Source organism: Seriola dumerili, unplaced genomic scaffold, assembly GCF_002260705.1.
Source record: "Seriola dumerili isolate Sdu_G_001 unplaced genomic scaffold, Sdu_1.0 BDQW01000435.1, whole genome shotgun sequence".
Classification (NCBI taxonomy): domain Eukaryota; kingdom Metazoa; phylum Chordata; class Actinopteri; order Carangiformes; family Carangidae; genus Seriola; species Seriola dumerili.
In genome coordinates this window covers 623,060-645,559 of record NW_019174690.1, presented here as the reverse complement: position 1 = coordinate 645,559, position 22,500 = coordinate 623,060, and the positions used below count along the sequence as shown (strand labels likewise).

Below are 22,500 nucleotides of genomic sequence, written 5' to 3'. Positions count from 1 at the left end.
CCGGCCCGAATCTGGCCCATATACGGCATGACTGTCAGATGGTACTTCCACATCCGGACCTATTGTGGCGCACACAAAGACAATCTCACGGCTGTCAGTCAATACAGGAGGATAACAGCCGGAATCTGCCCAGATGTGGACGTACGTGGGCCGGACTCGGGCCGAAGACCTGAGCCTACGTTGGGCCAGAAGTTTAATTTTGCTCCTGTTGTTATAAACAACAACCTTTATTCTTCGAGGCTCAGAGTGAATGATGTTCGTTTGTTTATCATCTTGTCAGTCACTCAGTCAGCTGGTCTGGAGGTGTTGTTGTAATATTAGACTTTAGTGAATTGACCATCCTTTACCCAGAATTCCTCATGCAAACATGATGAAGACGAATGTCTCCTGCTCGACGAGAGAAACCCATTTCCATCCTCTCTCTCTCTCTCTCTCTCTCTCTCTCTCTCTCTCCACCCAAATCCTGAGCCTCAGCGCCGTCACGTTCCCGTCCAGTTCACCCACTATCCCGAGCCACTGGAGCTCAAACCAAAACGCCATTTTCCATTCCCTTAATAAAGCCCCGATTTAACCGGCGAGGCTGGCGACCCGAGCACCTGAGCGCGGATTACCTACGGCGCCCACGAACCGTCGATGCCACCACCTGTTGAGTAATAACAGCGGGGCGGCGGAGGGGCACGCTGAGAGGATTTCGATGCGGGGGCTGCATCTGCAAACATGGGCTGAATATTTAAAGAAAAGGAAGGAAAACTGTTTAGGATTTTGACTGCAGCCCAAACACATGAATATGTGAGTAGCAGGAGACGCCGCTCTGAATTCACAGGACTGATACGAATCCAAAGACAGAAGCAAAACAACAAGTTATTTTACTGCTGAAGGAAAGAGTCGAGCTGTTTACTGATTTCTCTGATTTCTTCAATTTTCAGCAAAGATTTCCCAGATGTGACTTCATGTGAAGAAAAGGAGGCTTCGTGTATTTCATGTACTGCCGACCACGGGGGGGCTGAATCAGTCATATTTGTTTTTTATTTACTAATGTAAACAGATTTGTTTATGTGTTGATAAAGTAAGACAATAAAGATTTAGTTTTGCCGCTCAGCTAACGGCTAATATAGGTTAGCTTGTATTTAATAAACCAAAACACTGAATTGAACTAAACTATAACTACTACTAATCTAAACTATAATAAACCTATTTCCCCACTATGAGACTAATAAATGAGTATTTGATCTTCTCTTAAATAACCTCTTCTCTCCACAGTAACATTAAACTATATATTCACAGCAAACATTTAGTTCAGACTAAAATCTGACCAGTATTTTCTTTCTATAGAAAAACAGAAACGTAAAACTCTGTTTTAGCAGTTTTTGGTCTCTGCACTCTCCTGACTCTTCAGCTGCTCGACCTCCGTCACCAGAGTTAGTGGCTACATGCAGGTTATTTTAAACGCAGGTGAACCCGCTAAGAAAAAGGCGGGTCTTAGAGGGTTTTTTGACCAGTGGGAAATCGGTGTGTGACGGCTCGATGGACAAAGAACATTCAGTTGGTTTACAGTTTAAATTCCCTGAGGCTGTAATGTTGAACAAACTCGTTGTCATGACGAATGCTCGGTGGATCCTCTGTTAAACTGTCACACTAATATAAATACAGACAGATTGATGTCATTGATTTAAAATTTGGTTAACGACAGAAAACTCTCAGGTGAATTCTCAGGCAATGCAACTCCCTGTCGTGACTGAGGCTTTTATTTTGAAACGTTTGAGCTTTTTTTGGGGCAATAAAGTGAGTAATTTGCAGACGGAGGCTGTCAGGCTGACGGATGTAAGTATGAAGTATGAAGCTGTAATGACGGAGACGAACGAGTTCGTGCTGACGGACTGGAAATGTCTTTAGAAGCTGAAGGCAACAGAAACTGCAGAAGCTACAGTAACATGTAATATCAGCAGTGCTGAGGAGGCTTTCCACACACCTGGCACACACACACACACACACACACACACACACACACACACACACACACACACACACACACACACACACACACACACACACACAGGGCCTTTAGAGTGAATTAGCCAGCCGAGCTTATAGAGCAGCAGAGACCTTTGGGGGATGCTGGTAGTTTAGCAACTATTCTCTGTCTCAACCATCTGGACACTGAGAGCAGGTGATAATGGATTTCTCTAGGTGTGTGTGTGTGTGTGTGTGTGTGTGGGTGTGTGTGTGTGTGTGGGTGTGTGTGTGTGTGTGTGAACAGATGTAGCTATCTGCTGTATGAGGTCTTCAGAGCTTACTGTGAGAATAGGAGTCAGTACTTAGCTGCAAGGTTTCTGCACTTAGCACTGTGTGTGTGTGTGTGTGTGTGTGTGTGTGTGTGTGTGTGTGTTAATCCATGATGCTGTAAACCCCGTAACAAACTGAGCCAAAACTGCTGATCACAACCTGATCAGACGCGATCACTGAGGTCAGGGAGCGCAGAGATTTCATCATGAGCGGCTTCACAGGACGCCGGGTGAAAGACGCCGCGTGCTCAGTTTTTTTTTACGCATGCATAATGAGCACATAAACAGATTATACAGTGAACGAAACAGTTGCATCACGGCGTCTGATTTCGAGGCTGCACTCCCTCTCAACTCATAATGAGTTTTCATCAGAGAGCGGCGCGTTCAATAGTCGAGGGTCAACGCCGCCTTCGACCATCAGCGTGTGCGGCTGTTAATTACCTTCTGAGCTCTGAGGGCACTTTCTCCATTTCTACATCATTTCTTAAATTCACCTTTTGAAATGTTGATATCACATGACGCCCCGGTGTTTATGTCACAGTGTCAGGAACTACCTCAGCTCCTTCCGTCATGACGCCTCTGAAAAACTGAAGCCCGGTTTTTAGAAAGTCTCCAAATCTCTGCAAACAAACTTTGACTGATGTGATGGATGTGAATGTGTTCACCACACTGAGGTTCATAAACACCAGATCAATATATGAGTGAAGTAGCAGATAAATGTTTAATAAGCGCCTAAAGTGAGACTCCAGAGTGAGCAGAGGAGTGTGTGTGTGTGTGTGTGTGTGTGTGTGTGATCTCACCTCTGCCACGCTGCTGAGGCCCGTGTCGGGTTCGGAGGTTCGGACCTGCAGGGTGTGGAGGTTGTGTCCGCTCTCGTAGTCGACGGTCCGGGTGAGGCTGAGCGCGCCGCTCTCCTGGTTGATGCTGAACAGGTTCCCGGGATTCACCAGCAGCATGTAGGACAGGCTCTTCTTCTGGAAGGAGACGGCCTGGACCGCCGCGACACTGCACGGGAACACAGCGGGTCAGAGTCTGATGCTAAAACCACAATGTCTCCGTTCTTACATTTCTGTCTCTACACACACACGGACAGGTGAATCTGAGGAGCTGGACGGTTTATTCTTCCTCATTTCTGCTTCAAGTCTTTATGCTAAGCTAGGCTAAATACATCCTCGACCTCTCTCTCTCTCTCCCCCTCCCCTGACTGTTGCTACCAGAAACCACAACAACAACCTCCGAGCTGCGACCTTCACTCCAAGTTCTGATGCTTTTTGTGGCGTTTTCTCTGCAGGGAATCAGCTGGTTTAAAGACCATGCTCACCTCCACATGCACAAACTCTATTTTGTGGGGGCACCGCCTCATCATATCCCAGGATTCATTGCACACCCGTAATGGAAGCAAACGACACCAACAGAGAGTCTGAGATTCACACTGTTGAATGCAAGTGTTTGACGTTACAACTGTTAAAACCGAGGAGCTTAAAAACCTCAAGCTTTTTGTGAGAAAATAAAGTTATGTGTTGTCAAGGTTGCTAGGCAACAGGAACGACACTTTGTGATGAAACGGTAGCCGCATCTTTCGGAGGACGACGGTGTGGCCCTGTCGCAGCCGAACTGAAATGAGACGGTCTGATCAACGGAGGCCGTTACCGCTACCGCTGCCTCACAAAGCGCCGCTCCTGTCGCCTAGCAACCTTGACAATACGTTGTTTTTTGTTTTTTTTTTTACAAAAACTTGGTTTTAACAGTTGTACCGTTCAGCTGTTGAACCGACCCGAAACACAACACTTAGATTACACAGTGTGATCCTCAGACTCTCTGTCAGGTGTTCTGCTGTTTGCTATCATTACCGGCGCCGCAATGAATCTTGGGATATGTTGAGCCACAAAGGAAAGCAGGAAAAGAAGGACGCATTTGAAGGAGCCTTCGAAATGGGACGGTCTAGTCGTGCCACCGATGTTGTGGGACACAGCCTCCGTGGACCAGACCGTCTCATCTCAGTTCGACCTTTGCGGTCTACGAAGGGTCACACCCTCGTAAAGCCACGAAGGGTCACACCCTTGTAACGCCACATCCTCCGAAGGATGCGGCCCCTGGGGACGGATGCTGCCTCGGTGAACACAGATGAAACTGATCTCCATGTTCTTATCTAAGAGCCGTGCTCGCATCATATTCACTGGCGGGCGGAGATGGTTCAGATCCCTCTACGTATAAGAGACATGACGCGGTGACGGAGTTTCGAGCGAGGATGAAAGTCCTGTGGATTCCTAAAATACTGTCGCTCTGTCTTCATTAAGTTTGGGTTTAATTACCTTGAATAATGGGCTTCGGCTGGCGTGAGACATCTATATAAAGTCTGCCTGGTAAGCACTTCTGCAGCACTAAACGCCAAGTCAGACATTTCACAGCAGAGTTTCCTCGTCATAATTAAGATCAGTAAAATACCAAAGGGCAGTTTGATATGAGGCGATAACGCTGGAGACTCTCTCAGCTCTGCAAAATGTGAAGTGGACATTATTTTGAAAAGTCAACCACATGTTCTAAATCTGAACTTCTGCACATCTGGAGCATCTGTCTGAACGCAGACGTTGAATTTGGGCTGTGAGACATTATATTGGCACCATTTCACAATAAGACTTCCCTTATAAAGGATTTATAAATGGTTTATTATGAGGTTATTAATTTGGTTGTTAACACTTTACATATAAATAAACAATTATAAACAAGTTATAACAGTTTTCATGCATTGATGCAGCTCACTATTTGGCAAGATCAAGTTGATACTTACTACTCATTAATCTGACTAATAAAACAATTTTCTTATTGAAATTTCAAGTGTCAAAACATAAACATCAATGTACAAATACAAATTCCCTGATCGGTGTCGGCGGCAAAAAAACGTGAGTGTTTATAATTGTTTATTAACGATTTATAAAGCGCTAACAACAGAATTAATAACCTGATTATAAACCATTTATAAATCCTTTATAAGGGAAGTCTTATTGTGAAGTGGTGTCATTATATTTAACAGGACGAGAAGAGACGAGGCGGAGGAAGACTCCAGAGGAGGAAATGACCACATGTCAGAACGCCGCTCCACGTCTCCGTTTCCAAACACGCGGCGTGCTGGTCGAGGTCCAGCGCCGCGTTTAATGTCCGCAGCCTTCACGGATTATTCTGCACTCAGAGACCGAAAACAACCTGCCTAATCAATTTGACTGAAACACACACACACACACACACACACACACACAGGGACACACACAGGGACACACACAGGGACACACGTGAGGACATAAAAGGGACATAATGGAAGCAGAGACACAAATGAAACACATGTAGGAATACACACACACACACACACACACACACTCTGCTCACAGGGTGGCATGGATACTTGGATATTAATACAATGTGCTTTGCGCCAGCAGCCCTGAGGGATTCACTTACACACACACACACACACACACACACACTCCCCTTCATGTTTATCCAGACCTCGCTTTTAATAAATATTTGAATTTGCCACACTTTCAAATTCTCAGCCTCAGGCCACACACATACATCTGGGTCCTCTTCATCCATCCCCCTCTTCTTCTTCTCCTCCTCCTCCATCTCTCTTCATCCCTCCATCCCTTTCCCTCTCCTCCTCCTCCTCCTCTTCATCATCCCTCCCTCTATCGTCCCCTCCTCCTCCACCTCTCCCTCCTTCTCCTTCTCTTTTGTCTCGCTCTACAGGGTTCATCTTTTCATGCATCACATGACACGCAGAGCAAAGAGCTGACCGTGGAGAAACACACACACACACACACACACACACACACACACACACACACACACAGATGCCATTTCTACACTCAGTTTCTGAGGCAGTGGAATGTAAATGATGTTTCTGTAAACATGGAGGACAAAGACACAAACACACACACAGCTGAGAATCTAATACTGACACTAACAATACTGCAATACTACACACACTACTACACACACTACTAACACTACACAACCCTGTCAGCTGCACAACACACCTTAAGTTAAGTTTTCCTTAATATGTTCCCTTAAGTATTTAAGGTTTCCTCCTGATCCTTGTCTTACACTGAAGGAATGACTTAAGGTCACTTAAGGTCAGTTAAGACGTCTGACTCACGGTTGGCCGACAGGTGTGTTCTCCGCCACGTTCAGGCTGTAGGTGGCATTGGTGAACTGCGGCGGGCGGTAACCGGCCAGGATGGCCACTGTGGCCGGGGGGCCTTTACGCCCGCGTCCGTCCACTGCCTGCACCCGCAGCAGGTACTCCCTACTCGGGGTCAGAGGTCGACCTGTGGTCTGGATCTCGCCGGAACGACGGTCTACCTCGAAGCACTCGTCCCCACCTGGTTGGTCCGAGAGAGAGAGAGAGAGAGAGAGAGAGAGAGATACTTCAGATACACGTTATGTCTTTAATCTGTGAGTTTTAATCATCATTATCTCTGTTACTCTTTAATTTAATCACTGGAGCAGAATGAGTCCTGACGAGTCATTTAGGTTTCACCTGCTGGTTTGTAGCTGCCTTTAGTCACATGACTTTTCCCAACACATCCATGACCATATTGCTTCATGGATACTTTCATGTGATGATATGCGTGGTAACGTTAATGGCTACTTGCACAACGGCAGCTCCATATCTTATAAAAGTGTCACTTACAGAAGTTAAACCTGAAGGGAAATGAATGAAGATATAAGTCGGTCTTTCAGCTTTGTCAAAAATAAAACGTTCAATTCAACCAGAAGAACTGAAGTTAACCTCTGACAGAGTCTCTGTAACCTGAGACAAACCTCGGCTCAAAGTGACACATGAAATCTGACGAGAAGCTGCTGAAAGTCGTGAATAAAGACTGAGATGAGTCTCGCTGTTTCATAAAACATGAAACACGGACGTTACGGTGTGAAGTTCAGATTCAAAATGTGTCGTGGAGACGTTTAAACAGCCACAGCTGTCCAGAGGCTGGAGGGCTGCTGTGTGTGTGTGTGTGTGTGTGTGTGTATATTTATGTGTGTGTGTGTGTGCATGAGAGTGTGTGTGTGTGTGTTTATTTATGTGTGTGCGTGTGTTGAAAGTGAAGCTGCTGAGGACCCTTCTGCCAGCTGGAGCAACATGTGTGTGTGTGTGTGTGTGTGTGTGTGTGTGTGTGTGTGAGCTGGTTAACACACTCTTTGAAGACTCAGAGGAAAAGTGCGGGTTAAATTTTTCTTTTTTTTTTTACCCACGTCCCCCCTGGGTGAAGCGAGAGAGAGGGAGGGAGGGATGAACGGGGGGGGGAGGGGGGAGGGGGAGTAAAAATGGAAGATGTAGAAAGAGGTGTAGAAGATAGAAAAGAGGGATAAAGGAGGAGAAGAATCCACAGCTGTTGACCAGAGGGTCTTGAACCAGCAGCAGCTGCATCCAGCCCGTCAATCACCTCGTCCCACTCCGTCTATTTGTGGAGACATTTTTCATCCGAGTCTCTGACTGACTTCCTGTTTCTGCAGGTTCATTTACAAATGACACACATTTATTTAGTTTTTCATTAAACTGTTTTTATTTTGAAAAGAACGAGCAGAAAGATGGAGAATCCTCACAGACACGTTCTGTTTCAATACAAAGATAAAAACCTAAAATAATGTGATATTCAGTAAAATCTGTTTCCTGCACCCCGTGCTACGTTCAAGGACCTGCAGCAACATCCTGATGTGAGGAAATAAAATTTTGTTGAACTAACTTTAACTTCAAACTGACTTTTTGCTGAAACCCTAATGAGGATTGTACATGGGGCTCTAGTGAGAGCAGTAATCAATAATTCAAGACGAGGGTGGGGCGATTAATCAAACTCTCTAACCAACCGATTCTTAGTCACATCGATATGTTCAATTTGTTAATACTTTCATACTGAGAAACACCTTCAAATCTTTATTAACACTTACTTTTAGGGCTGAGTATCGTTCGGCCTCTGGGGACCATGAATGACTGATCGATTATTCAAGAAAATAACTAGCAGATTAATCAATAATGACATTAATTGTTAGTTTCAGACCTAAAATTTGTTGATTAATTGATCAACAGAACACGAAACCAATTATTATTACCAATTATTATGATCATCTTTTGTTTTTTAAGACATTTGTTATCATCAGAATCATTAGGGTTCGTCCTCTGGGGACCATGAATGTCACAAAGATTATTTTAAGAAGCGTTGAGAAGTTTTTAGGGCGGGGTTTCTTATCGGTGATATCAGTATTGATCCCGATACCTTGACTTCAACACTGATTCTTCACGATTCTTTTTTCAACACCAACTTTATCACATTTAAATCCACTCAGCCAATCACAGCGTCCGTCAGAGAGACGAACAGACGACAGGACAAAGTGTGGAGAGCTGTTCAGTTGTTCAGATGTGTTTATATTTTAACTGTTGGAATTCACCATAAAGAAAAACAATTTAAAATCAAACTACACTTTTTAATTCACTTTGTAAAATTAATCATTTTTTTAGCTCTTCGTTACGTCGTTATTACTTATTACATCACATTATTTAATTGAAATACTAAAAGAACATATAGTGATTATTATATTATTATCTAGAGAATATGTTTAATGAAACCACTGTTACATTCAACCTTTAGAAAGACTCAGCAGGAAACATTAAAATGTCGACTCCGCTGTAAAAAGTAGAATTCAGAATTTTGCTCCCTTCATTAATAGATGTGAATTATTATAATAGAAAACAATAGAGACGCTGGTAGAAATGAAACTGTTTAAAATCATCAATCATCATCAGCCCTCCACTATAAAACTGTAAATCTCAGATCCACAAACTGAGTGAAGTCACGTTAATTGGCTTCACACACACACTGTGTGAATATATTTCCATATTGGCATGATATTAAAAACCACTTTTAATGTAAATTATTGGATTATTTGACGGTACACGTGTAGTCACATTACGCCAAAGGGAAGTCAGAGGCTCTTAATGTGAAAGCATTAGAAATTAGCTCTCAAAATATCTCTCCTGCTCCTTCCTCCTCCTTCTCTCCTCCTTCTCTCCTCCGCTGAAAAAAATAAAAAATAAAAAAATAAAAAATCCACAGCCACCGGCACCCATCCGCCCACCCTCCCACTCTCTGCCTCTCCAGAGACTTTCCTATTATTCCCGACTCTGGGAGCTTTCTTTGCCCCAGGGAGCGATTAACAGTGCAGCTCCATGCCGTTTATGTGCATTTTTCTCTCCCTCTCCAACTTGACGGTAATTGAAATTCAACAAGTCAAATTTTATTTATAAATCGCTCCTTTGAACAAAATAGGTTTGTCACAGAATGCCTGGCGGAGCGGCAGCGGACCTAATTACAGATACAGGCAGCAGATAAGAGCCGGAGCAAAGACATGACAGGTTTTTTAGGCGAGTAACACGTGGAGGAAGCAGCTTCGCTTCGTGTCACGAGACAAATTCTTACACGTTCTGCAACTACGAGAAGAAAGGTGAGCGAGGATCCGAAAATATGGATTTTAAAAACGGATTATTTTATTCTTAAACTACATCATATTGGTTGTATTTGAAGAGCGAGGAGAACTGTGCTCTAGAGAACCTTTATATGTGCATTACGTGGCCAAAAGTATGTGGACATGCTAACATTTAGCGCAGCAGAAACCTGCGTATTTCAGGGGAAATCTTTCAAATCTGGATACAAGTACTAAACTCCTTTTGATAAAATACATTAGGCACTCAAAAATTCAAGATGGCTGACATTTCCAAGATGGCTGACATTTCAGGCAAGAAAATGTTTTGTTTTTTGTTTATTTTCACAATAAATTCACCCACTTTTTTCCCTTATTAATGACCTACAGGTGTCAAATCAAAATTTTAAACAACATATTTTAGAAAGTGAAATTTAGTACACTGTAAAAAAAATTTGACCTGTGAAAATTTTAACAGTTTACCTTCATTTTACAAATTAAAAGTCCTGCTGAAACAGAACAATCATATATTTGAATTATTCAAAATAATTTGTAATTGACTGAGATTTTTGAATTTAAAACAGAATTAAATTGCAAAATGATTGAAATCTGTCCAATAGGTGGTAAAATATGTGTTTCCTAACAAAGCATCGTGTTGTAAACATCTTATCAGATGAGGGTCCGTGATGTTATAAAGTTTGAGAACCACTGGTCTAAAGTTTTACTGTTTCCTGCAGCACAAAGATTTCTCTTCACTGGAACAGACCCGGACCAAGGGACAGAGTTGTCCACATACTTTTGGCCACATAGCAAATATGCAATAAGATAAAATAAAATAAAATAAAATAAAAAGACTCACCGTCCAGTAGGAGGAACTGTGTCTGTTCCTGCGTCCCGTCTCGTTGCCGTGCCGACAGTCGGTACACCACAGAGCCAGGTGTGGCATCAGGACCCACAGAGCCCAGGTAAGGTGAGGGAGACATGGCCCACTGCAGGTTGGCCTGACTGGGCATGCTCAGAGTGAGCCTGCACAGGTACCACTCATCACCTGGAGGAGGAGGGAGGAGAGGAAGGACGGCTGTTATATCACATTAATATAAAATAAAATATGTTTATTATAGTTCGTAAAGCTGCTGAAAAAGATTTAAACATTTACACAAAAACCTAAAATAAACAAAACAAACCTATAAAGTGAGCAGCTGGGAGGAAGCTGTGCCTTAGTTTTAAATGAAACCACCACTGAAACACCAGTCCACCTCCACCTGGTATTGATCATGTGACCGTTTTAACAGGTGTGACAGAGGTAATCACACCTATAGATCCACGTCATGGGGAACGTTAAAGAAATGAATCTCTGTTAATAAAGTTGTTCTTAGTCGGATCTCAAGCTTAACTCAGCCGAGGTGTTTGATTATTGATCACATGACACTGTTGTTCCTTTATCCCAGAACCTTTAAACTGCAGCGGACCATGACGAGACTTCATGTGTAGATCAAAGAAGATGAAGATGACACGTATGACCTTGACGTGTGACTATAGCACCTGGATTCGTGTTTGGAATCGACCTGATGAACGTTTTTAGCTTTTAGCTCTTTGGTCTCCAACAGCTCCTGCTACATGTTCCACTTCCTTCACCTGCTGCTGTGTTTACATGTTGATTAATGGAAAAATTTAATTTCATTAGCACAAATTATTAATTAGAGGGAACAAATTATAAATATTTGTGCTCCAGCTATACAACAAAAAACAGTGTTGGTAACTGCTAGCATCTTTTACATAAATGGGAACATTGGAAACGCTATTGCTAACGTTAGCTGGATAGCAGTTGATGATGTTAGCACTAAAATCTGCTTTTAAATTGTCATTTTGAGCCAATATCTTGTGCATCAACATGTTTCTTTTAAGACTGCTTTACAAAATGTATGTGTTGAGTATCATTTCGTTAGCTTCCGCTGTAGCCGCTTGCTATTGTCGTCCGCTTTGTGGCACGCGGCTCGTTAGCTATAAGCTAGCTCCGCTCGCTCGCTCAGACTGTGGCATGAAAGCCGAGCCGCTCTCAGTCAAAGGGGACGAGGTGACATTTCTGTACAACAGCCGTCGTGTTTTTCCCCCCCGTCTTTCATCTTCCGCCCCGCTGCTCGGGAAGACAAGAGCGCCGCAGTGACAGGGAGGAAGAGAGGAAAACAAGCAGTTCCTCCAAAATAAAACAACAAAACTTTCAGAAGATCACACGTCGACATCCACAGAGCGGGCCACAGTCAAAAATACACACACACACACACACACACACACACACACACACACACACACACACACATATCTACCAGTCGACGCTTTTCCTCTTTCTTTATGTCTTTTTGTTTTTTCATGTCGTCTGGTTCTGAGGAGGGATTTGTTCGGTTTGAAGGTGCGTCTGCACTCGCTGTTGTTTTGGCAACGGAGGAGACAACGGCCCGAACAAGAGAGGAGACGTCTCTTCAGAGAGACCAAGGAGGAAGAAGAAGGGACGAGGAGGAGACAGAGGAGGAGGAGGAGGAGGAGGTAAAAACACAACAGTGTCTGCCTCTGTTTCTGCCTTTTTATATCATCTGTCAACAAACTGAGAGTAGGAGAGAGGGTGAGGAGACAAGGAGAGGAGGAGAGGGAGGAAGGAGAGAGGAGATGAGGAAAAGAGGGTAGAAAGGACAGATGAGGAAGAGACAAGGGAGTAAAGGAAATGAGGAGAAATGAGCGAGAAAGACGGGAGAAAATGGAAGAACAAAAGATAAATAAAGGAGAAGGAGAAGGGGGGAGTAAGGGGAGGAGAGATGGAGGAAGAAGAGAAAGAGCAATGGAGAGAAAGAAGAGGAGAAAATAGAGGAAAAGGAGGGAGAAAGTGCGTATGAATAAAAGAAGAGAAAAGAAACAGATTGATCTTTAACCCTTCACCACCAGTTAAAAATAATCACAATCCTTCTTCTCTAAGTCACAACTCAGTCAGATCTGCACACACACACAGACACACACAGACACACACACACACACACACTCACACGATAAATATATTTCCAGACTCAGTGTCACTTTTACTTTCTGCCGACATCAGGATCTCCAAAGTCCATCGCGAATAAATATCAATAAATCGGCTTTTGAAGTTTTATTCAGTGTCTCAGTGATTCAGTGAAAGTCGTCGTACTTCCTGTTTCCATTCCCCCACATTATCTATTAAAGCTTGTAAACAAAGAGAGAGAAATGACCTTAAAGCTTAGGGTTAAAAGAGGAGGAGGAAGAGGAGGTGATGAAGGAGAAGAAGGAGTTTCGCAGCTCAGCGCTTCTCTCGTCTACTTCTTCTTCTTCTTCTGCACTGCTGCTTTTCAGTCTCGTAAAATCCCGAATAATCACGTCTATTTCTGTCTGTTGCTTTACATATGCTGCGCTGTGGGCCGCGTCATGAAAGTGAAATCAAATCTGTCCCATTATCATGATGAACATCAACACGTTTGAGGCCGCGCGGCGCCCGGCGGTCAGCACACGTGTGGAAACAAACATCCAGGAGGGGGAGGAGTCAGTCAGTCAGCTGGGCGGCGTGTTTCCTCCAGGCTGATGAAGGGTCACTGACACCAGAATAATGACATTTAATGAATGCTGTGTTCAGATACAGTGTGTAGTCTGAGCAGAGACACGCCAGCTGTGTGATGACGCCCGTCATCAGTGTCGTCCACAGTATATTTGTTCTGTTGCTGTTGTCGGACGACCGAGCGGCTTGCACACAGACGGCCATGTTTGCCAGCATTCAGACAAAAATCAACGAAAGCAGCAGAGTTAACGACGGCAGCTGTGATCACGTTTGAACTGAGCGACGGCAGAGAAGGTGAGGCGTCAGATTCTCTGTGAAATGAGCCGCTGTGTTTCAGAACTAAACTCTCAAAAACTGACGGTGACGGAGACAGAGGGTGGAGCGGCGGGAAGCTGTGCAGAGTTTCACTTGTGGGACGTGATTCACTGTTTCCTGACGAATGGAAAGAAAATCAAAAAGACAAATGACATCAGTCAATTAGCAAAGAATCACACAGAGCTGCAGGCGTGATGAGTGTGTTTGTGAACAACCCTGAAGTTAGCTTCACCCCGGTTCCCTCCACAAACAGCCAATAGGATTTCTACGTTGTGTTTTGGATTATTAGAGAAAATAACAACAGTTTCTGATCCTGAGGTTTAGTTCAGCAGGATCATCTTCACTAATGAACATCACTGTTTGATGTTTGAAGCCTCATTACAATCAGAAGTAAAAAGCTAATGTTGGACTATAAACCAACTACACCAGGGTCACATGACGTCAACATCAACACCACTAAACTTCAGCTTGTAGTTTGATTCCTCTCTGACAGAGTTAGTGACAGTTTGTATAAACACACAGAGAGGCTCTAAAGGTGGACTGCTGAGTTAACGAGGCTCTGAAGGTGGACTGGTGAGTTATCATCCCCGACAACCTCTGTAGTCTCATTCAGACACTCGTTAGCAACCGAGACGTAAAAGCTTCAAGAAATCAGGACCGGAGTATTTACTGACGTGTTTTATGTTGTAGAATAAAATGTGAAAACGTCTTGAGCTTGAGTTAAACACAGACCTGATTTCAGTCATCAACCAAAAACACAAAACCCAATGACTTCATGACGAGGGAACAGGAAGTGATAACTGCTGCACAGTAATGATGAGGAGCTCAGTGTGACCTGAAGTACAAACTGCTGCAGAATGCTCGACACAAACCGAAGTCTCAGCTCCGCACAAGCCCCTCCTCTTTAACCGTTTTCAGATTGGCTGGGAGTTCACATTGACAAGCGGACACTTCCCACTCTCAACGGTCGTCATCTTGGCTACGTAGCGGAAGGAGAGGAACCGACTTATTTTCTAACTTGTGAAAACGGCGACCGAGGAAGGAGGCACAGGAAACTAAAATATTCATTTTCAAGTCAAGTGAGAAAAGCAGCCGGAAGACGAGCGACAAAAGAAACAACAAAACAACAACAACAAAAAAAAGGATTTCAACAGGTTTTAATCTAATTAGTCAGATTAACTACCACTTTACTCAAAGGGAGAACCAGTGATGTTGCCAATAATCTGGTATTTCAGATTCGTTTTCGTGGGCGACAATCGTGGTCACATGTTGTCATTATCATTTGTGTTGAGTGGTAACGGCCCTGATTGATTTAAGACAACACTACCCTGTTCAAATTCATCTTCTGCTCTGAAGAGGATGAACCCTTTTGATTTGAACTTTTAACTTTTGCTTAATCTCCACTCTGAGGACAAACTTTGATGGGACAGTGAAGATTCTGTATCTGGTCCAAACTTTGCTTTTTAAACCACGACTGTTGAGGCTTTAATAAAATCTAAACCATCCATATGTTATCTGTTCACATTAACTGCCGGAACAACAGAGCAGAGTTCAGCCTCTGTGCAGCGCGGCGTTTCCTCGTATCCTTCCGCTCAGCCTGAGCATTGAGCTGCTGATGTGATGCGAGCCGCTGCGCTCGGGTCGAGACTCACTGAGCACGTGCACGCATGCATACACAAAGGCAGAGGAGCGTCCGGCCCGGAGCGAGGAAGAGGAGTGGAAGATTGACGAACTTGAACCCTGAGCCGTCATTTCACATTTCCACGTGAAATGAGTGTAAAATGAACATTTAACCAAGTTTCTGTTTTTATTTCCCTCTGTTGTTGTTGTTGTTGTTGTTGTTTGTTTTGTGCATCTTTTATTTGTCGAAGTGATTCTGAAACGAATCTCCAGGCAACTTCAGCTTGAACTCTGTGTTTTTTAAAACTGTCTGACCCGTGAAGAACGCTTCATTTTCTTCCGCTCGGTTTTCCAACCATGACTTATTTCGTCCCTGTGCTTCTACCCATCATCCCTTGTGTTTTGTGGTAATTTTCTGTCATTGCTTAGATTAAATTCTCACTCCCAATGAACTGCTCCATAGTTTTTATGGCGTCCTCGGGAATCTTTCCTTGGTGCATCCAGAGTTCAAGACTTTTCCGCAACCTTTAACCTTCTGTTTCACATCAGCGCCGCCCTCAAGTCGGACTGAGCTACGTTACACAGCAGCGTTAATTCTGTTAAACTGTTTGAATGTGACTAAACTAAAGAGTCCTGAGGTTTCAGAACAACCTGACCACATCTAAATCAATTTCAACCTTTATCTGTTTTACAGCAGCAGGCGAGAAAATTTCTGATCCAAGCTGAAGGTAAAAAGAGTGGAAACAGCTCGCACACTTCATCAGAGTCTGCAGCAGCAAGTTTAACCATCAGCTGATAATATAGTCAGTCTGAACGATCAGTCTGGATCCTTACGTCTCTGGTTTCTGGTTCTGATTAGTCAGATGAGCTACAACTTTTTTTAAAGCTCCATAATTTTCTTCTTCTGTGTTTTATTTGAAGTGTTGATCCATCAGAAGATATAAAAACCATCTCAGTGTAGTTTTACATCTCCTCTCTCAGGCTTCTCTCTGGAGCTCTAGTAACAACAGGTCGGTGAGCCAATCAGAAGAGAGGAGGCTCTGAGCCTCTCTTCTGATTGGCTGACTGTTTTCTGAGTGATCCAATAAAAATAAAGCAGATTTCAGGTAAAAACACTCAGAGAAACCAAATCCTGTAAAGGTTTGGATGGTGGGTCCAGGTGGGCGGGGCTTGGTGACAGCTTTGTTGTGACATCACAAAGTTCCAGAAGTCCTGACGGCTGGTTTTAAGGATCAGTTTCTGAATACAGGCTGTGTGCATTTCTCTGTGGACTGAGGCTTTGATACTTTCACAGTATTAATATAGAACCTAGACCTGATCTATAATCACACTACACATGGACAGAGACCTTTACACTGGATGGAGCTATAAATGTAAAAGCAGTAATGTTGCTCCCACAGTCAACAGGTTGGATGTGTTTTCAAACTGTATGTTTTCATTTTAAAAGGGGGGGGGTGTCAGGATGAGAATAAAATGGATGGTTTGACAAATGCATGTCTCTTTTAATTAGCTGCACGCAGCCACTTTGCTATGCTTTTAAAGGAGAAGCATCCAGGACAGCAGATCAGACGGTGCCACAGAGGGCCGGAGTCCCCCCCCCCGTGTTCAGACGGGCGGAGGGAAGTGATGCCTGCTGAAGGCACGGAAACATCCGTCACCATCCATGTGTAAAAAAACATAAAGATATTCCACCATAAAACAATACATACAGAATCTCTGAGATGCAGTGGAGGAGTGTTGTGATGCAGGAAGTCCCAGCTGGACCACAGAGAGACTGAGAGAGCTGATGTTTGTTCCTTTTATCATCTCCCCCTCCTCCGTCCTCCCACTGTCTCTGTCTCATGTTCATCCAGGTCCCGGCTGAACCGCTGTCACGCTGTTGTATGTTGCTTTTATGCAACTTTCGTGTTCGCCATGATGTTTGTTTACTTTAAAAAAAAAAAAAAGAGAGAAACTGTCTGATCTCACCTGAGGAGAATATTTTAACTTCTCCTCCTTAGAATAACGAGAGGATTGATCAGCGTCGGCCGGTTGGAGGGTCGAGCTCCTGGTTTCTGTCGTGTTCGTTGATCGTTCTTTATCTGCAGTGGCGATGGCCTCATTTCCTGGCAGGGATCAATAAAGTTTCATAAAGCCCTCGGCACTGAAAAAACAAAGAAATGAAAAAGCCCCCAGCCTCGTCTGTCAACACAGAAGAATGTGTTGTCCTGGACTCGTCGAACAGGAAGTGTCGAGAATGACACGTCCTTTATGAAAGCGGATAAATAGTCCCAGTGAAGTGCAGCTAAGTCCATCTTAAGCCGCCACTTACTCATTTGAATCTCAATGCAGAGCGTGTCACGGCTTGTTATGCAAAACAAGGCCAAATAGAGAAAGGGAACCGAGCTTTGTTTACACCAAACTCCATTCTGCTGTCTTTTAATTTAAATTCATTTGTTTGTTTGGGGAGGGGGATTTGTTCGTCTGACACGCAGCGTATCGGGATCAGAGACGGTAGGCGACAGAATCGAGAGGACGGAGACACAATGCGAGGAGCTATTTTCTGTCTTTTCCCCTCTGAGTCTCTGACTTGAATGGCGGCTGATGCATTCAGCATGAAGCGGCGCCGTGGCAGCGAACCAGCGCCGCCGCGGCTTCAGAAATAGCAAAGAGCTTCAACCAGGGAAGGGATGGAAAACAAGATTTTGCGAGGGAGAGAGGGAGGGGTGGCGGGGGGGGATTAAATTAAACTGTGGTCGCGCCCACAGGTTGTCACACAGCCGATAATGGTGATTAAAGGTGATTAAAGAGCAAGTTGTGTTTATTTATAAAGTGCTTTTAACACGCCGGTTTGTCACAGGCTGCAGCGCTGGAGCAGCGAGAGCGACGAGATGAAAACAGCCGATAAAACGAGAAGAGATGAGAAGAAGAAGTTGAAGAAGGTGTCAGACACGAGAACGACGAGGCAAAAAAACAAACAAGCCATCAACCCAGAGATCACCTGCACGCACCTTTAATGTCGTCTGAGCTCCGTCACCTCAGGGTTACAGCAGGAAACTTATTTTGGTGCAAAGAAGAAGAACAAGAAGAAGAAGAAGAAAAAAAAAAGGAGCAAATTCACAGAATCAACTACAACAATTTCTATTAACAGAAGCCAGATGTTGTGTCACATCTGTGTGTTGTTGTCTGGGGTCAGAGGGCAAACCTGCTCAGGTGAAGTTCTCTGTTTGGAGTAAAGTTGAGATGAGACGTATTTTCTTTGCATGTTCCCACAGTGAAGATGGTGGGATTTTACTTTTACTTTAACTAACCGTGGGCCCAACTCTGATGCCCCGCCCTCTGAGCCCTGAGCCCCGCCCACCCCCGCCTCACTTGTAGGGTCACAGTACAGGAAGGTGTGATGGCTCTAAGCGTTGCCTGATGAACGGGACGTCGTACATCGTTTGTATAGACATGTGACCGGTGAAGTGCGTTGTGATTCGGACAGTGGCGAACGACCTGAACGATGTTGGAGCAGTTACATGTATGACAATAACTTCAGACACTGACTTCAACCTGCTAAGATGCTAACCGGCTAGTTGAGGCTCAGGGTGAGTGACGTGGGAGGAGGAGGAGGAGCCAGTATTTCCGCTAGCTACTTCTTCACCCCAACGTTCAATCAGCATTTAAAAACAAATCAATAAACGAATGTTGACGGATGAGCTCGTTTTTCCTGCCAATGATTCACAATAAAAGTCAAAGGTTTAAGCTCTTAAACAGTTTTTATTTCATGTTTCTACCTGCTCCAGAGGCTCAGTAATGAAGGTTTTAGCGGACGCCTTCTTCTTCATGGGTTAATGAACTGTGTCAGATCAGCACCATGTGTATTTATCAACACATGTTTTACAACGTGTAGTTCCACTGTCGTCGTAGTGTCACAACACTTTGCACTGTGGGTAAATGATCTGGTGACTTCCTGTTCAGTCTTCTTCTCTGTCTTTGTAAGTGTTGACTGTTCATCTACCGGGGTTCGTTTTGTCTTTGGTAAATAATTAATGACATCATTAAATATAAAGTCGAGTGTCGAGCTCAGGTTTATTTATGGAGTTCAGATAAAGGAAGAGAAGAAGTTAAAATGTCGTTACGGTCCTTTACACACTGTCCTGGTGGCAGAGGAACACTTGATCCCTTTTAACCCTGGTGTGTGTGTGTGTGTGTGTGTCTGTGTGTGTGTGTACGTGTGTGTCCGCATCAAGTGAGTTCACACACACAAACAGACACAGCTGTGTTGGCACTGGAGAAAGATCAGAGGGATCTGTGTTACCTGAAGTTTACACGACACACACACACACACACACAAACACACAAACGCTGACAAATATCCACTTGCCTGCCATAGCACAGGTGTGTGTGTGTGTGTGTGTGTGTGTGTGTGTGACTGACAGTGTGGGATGCGTCTCTGTGGTGACTCACAGGGTGCAGGTGTTCTCATGGGACCGGTTGCCGAGGCGACATGTTAAGTCTCTGTGACATGTGAAAGCACTCTGTCTTTGTGCGTGTGTGTGTGTGTGTGTGTGTGTGTGTGTGTGATTGTCTGGTTAATACTTTAATATAACTCAATATAAGTGGTGCGTTTGTGTTTTATCGTAATGTCATTTCTGCAGAACTCTTCTGTACCTGCCCCACTACAGATTTCTGCCTCTCATGCAATGCATGCTGGGAAAATGACAACGACCTTTATTAATGGAATCTTTTTAAAAACCAAACGAATGTCCCCATCACCAGCTTCACGTTGAGTGAACGTGGACTAACGTTAGCTGGACTGGGCGGAGTCACGTGACTGAATATGAGATATAATTATTTTTAAAGGGACAGTTCTTGAACGCAGCGTTGAGAAAAGTATGAACTCACCGACACGAGCGAGATGAAGACGGCAAGAGGTTCTAAATGTTGGTTTTGTTTTGAGACTTTTTCGGTTAATTGCTGAAAGTTTTTGGGTTTAAATAACGACTTTGTTGAGATTTTGGGACCTTCGTTGTCATGGTTACAATAACAAACACATTATTAAGGTTAGGAAACAATCAGTTCCTGCTGTTTTTGACTCTCACAGGGAAACAGGAAATGAACAGCGGTCTCCTGTGTCAGGTTGAGGCTTGATGTGAACATTTTACTGAAACGACTGATGTCGTCTTGGATGGAGTACACTCGTTAACCCGTTAACTCGTTAACTCGTTCGTATTTATGTTCAAAAGTATCTGCACATATATTGGTGTCAGTGTTTTTATCGGATCAACACGAGCTGGTGCCAGAGATCATGTTTTCTAATGTATCGAGTTGTGTTCATGTCCACGTCAGTCCTGGTGTACGATCGGGGCGTCAGAGTTAACGCCGGCGTAATGGAAAATCAAAACCAGCTCATTCCCTCCGTCGACACGGAGGAAGTGAGGTCAACAAATTAATGCCAGGAAGAAGAACTGAGAAATGGACGAGTGGCGGTTGAGTAGACGAGCAGGAAGATAAATAAACCGAAGTCTGGGCTCTCGCTCTGCAGTCGAGTCGAGGTGAAAGTGAAAATATCGTCGGACAAGCCCTCCTCTGTTTGTGAACCTGGCTCTCCATCTGGTCCCTGGGAGCCAGCGGACAGAGGCCTGCTGCATCCTAATTAACCACCTTATAGACTGGCCTACTTTACCTCTGCGCGCACGCACACACACACACACACACACACACACACACACACACACACACGGAAAGCCAAAGTCCTGCAGGCACACAGTTAATTAAGCCCCATTTTTCACTGCTGATGAAGAGAGAGAGGGATGAAAGACAGAGAGAGAGAGAGAGAGAGAGAGAGAGAGAGAGAGAGAGATGAGTTTAAAGTGACGATAACAAGGCAGATAATGATGAGAATAATAAACGACAAGAAAATGAGAAATCAATGCATAAATCTGCCCGTTCAGAGACACAGTGACGCAGCAGTAAACAGTTATTATTGTCACTGATCTGAGATCTGTGGAGCACAAAAACACATGAACAGTGAATTTAACAACAATTTCATTCAAAATTAATTTTTATATTTGACATTTTTCCACAGTTTGAGTGAAATTAAATTAAAAGTTTAAACTAACAAACCTGATTTAATGTGAAATCACCTCAGACACTTTTTGTTCCTTTAGTTCTGAAACAATTAATCGATCAACTGGAAATAAATTGATAGAGGTGTCAAGACCAGACCAGACCAGACTAAACCAGACAAGACCAGACTAAACCAGACCAGACCAGACCAGACTAAACCAGACCAGACCAGACTAAACCAGACTAAACCAGACCAGACCAGACCAGACTAAACCAGACCAGACTAAACCAGACCAGACCAGACCAGACCAGACTAAACCAGACCAGACTAAACCAGACCAGACTAAACCAGACTAAACCAGACCAGACCAGACCAGACCAGACTAAACCAGACTAAACCAGACTAAACCAGACCAGACCAGGTGAGACATTTTTCTGTATTTCCTGGCAGTTTATTGATCAAAAGATGAAAACCAGTAATGAGAATAATTATTAGTTCCAGCTCCAGTTCTCATCAAAGATCTCAGCACAAACAAACCGGTGTCATTTTAAACAGTTGGTTTCATCTTCCGTCGGACGCTTCTTGAATTTATTCTCCCAAATACTGAAAATTTAATCTTATTTTTTCCTCAGTTTAACTTGTTTTTCTGCTTTAGAATCAGTTTTATTTTCTTGTGTTTGTGGCAGAGAAAAGAGCTTCAAAAGAAAGATGTATCGAGTACGACAAGAGCATTTTTTTTTACATTTATAATTGTGTGTGTGTGTGTGTGTGTGTGTGTGTGTGTGTGCGTGTTCACTTCCTGACCACTAATGTCATCTATAAGCCCCGGTGGAGACGTGGACGACCTCTGGACTCTCAGGAGTGAGGAGGACGAGCGAACAGCAACATGAAAACTCAATTAAGGTCTGACTGTGTGGTCGGAGGAGGGAGGGGTGGAGGGGTGAAGGGAGGGGGGAGGGGTGGAGGAAGGGGGGAGGGAAAACGGAAATAAAAGAAGAGAAGAAGAAAGTAAACTTTATGTTTGGTTTGAATGGGAAACACTAAATATGTATTTTCAAGANTGTGTGTGTGTGTGTGTGTGTGTGTGTGTGCGTGTTCACTTCCTGACCACTAATGTCATCTATAAGCCCCGGTGGAGACGTGGACGACCTCTGGACTCTCAGGAGTGAGGAGGACGAGCGAACAGCAACATGAAAACTCAATTAAGGTCTGACTGTGTGGTCGGA

The 22,500-nt window shown here is 43.9% G+C and overlaps 1 protein-coding gene across 1 annotated transcript in view; it reads right to left on the bottom strand.

Annotated features, from left to right (window-relative positions):
- The window catches only part of LOC111234095 (neural-cadherin-like), a 134,926-nt gene that overhangs the window by 54,933 nt on the left and 57,493 nt on the right, over positions 1-22,500 (bottom strand). The window contains exons 3-5 of the mRNA XM_022762013.1: positions 10,609-10,797; positions 6,430-6,655; positions 3,083-3,287 (exon numbers count right to left, since the gene is read on the bottom strand). Of these exons, the coding sequence (XP_022617734.1) occupies positions 3,083-3,287; positions 6,430-6,655; positions 10,609-10,797 (620 nt within the window). The remainder of the gene's footprint in view (positions 1-3,082; positions 3,288-6,429; positions 6,656-10,608; positions 10,798-22,500) is intronic.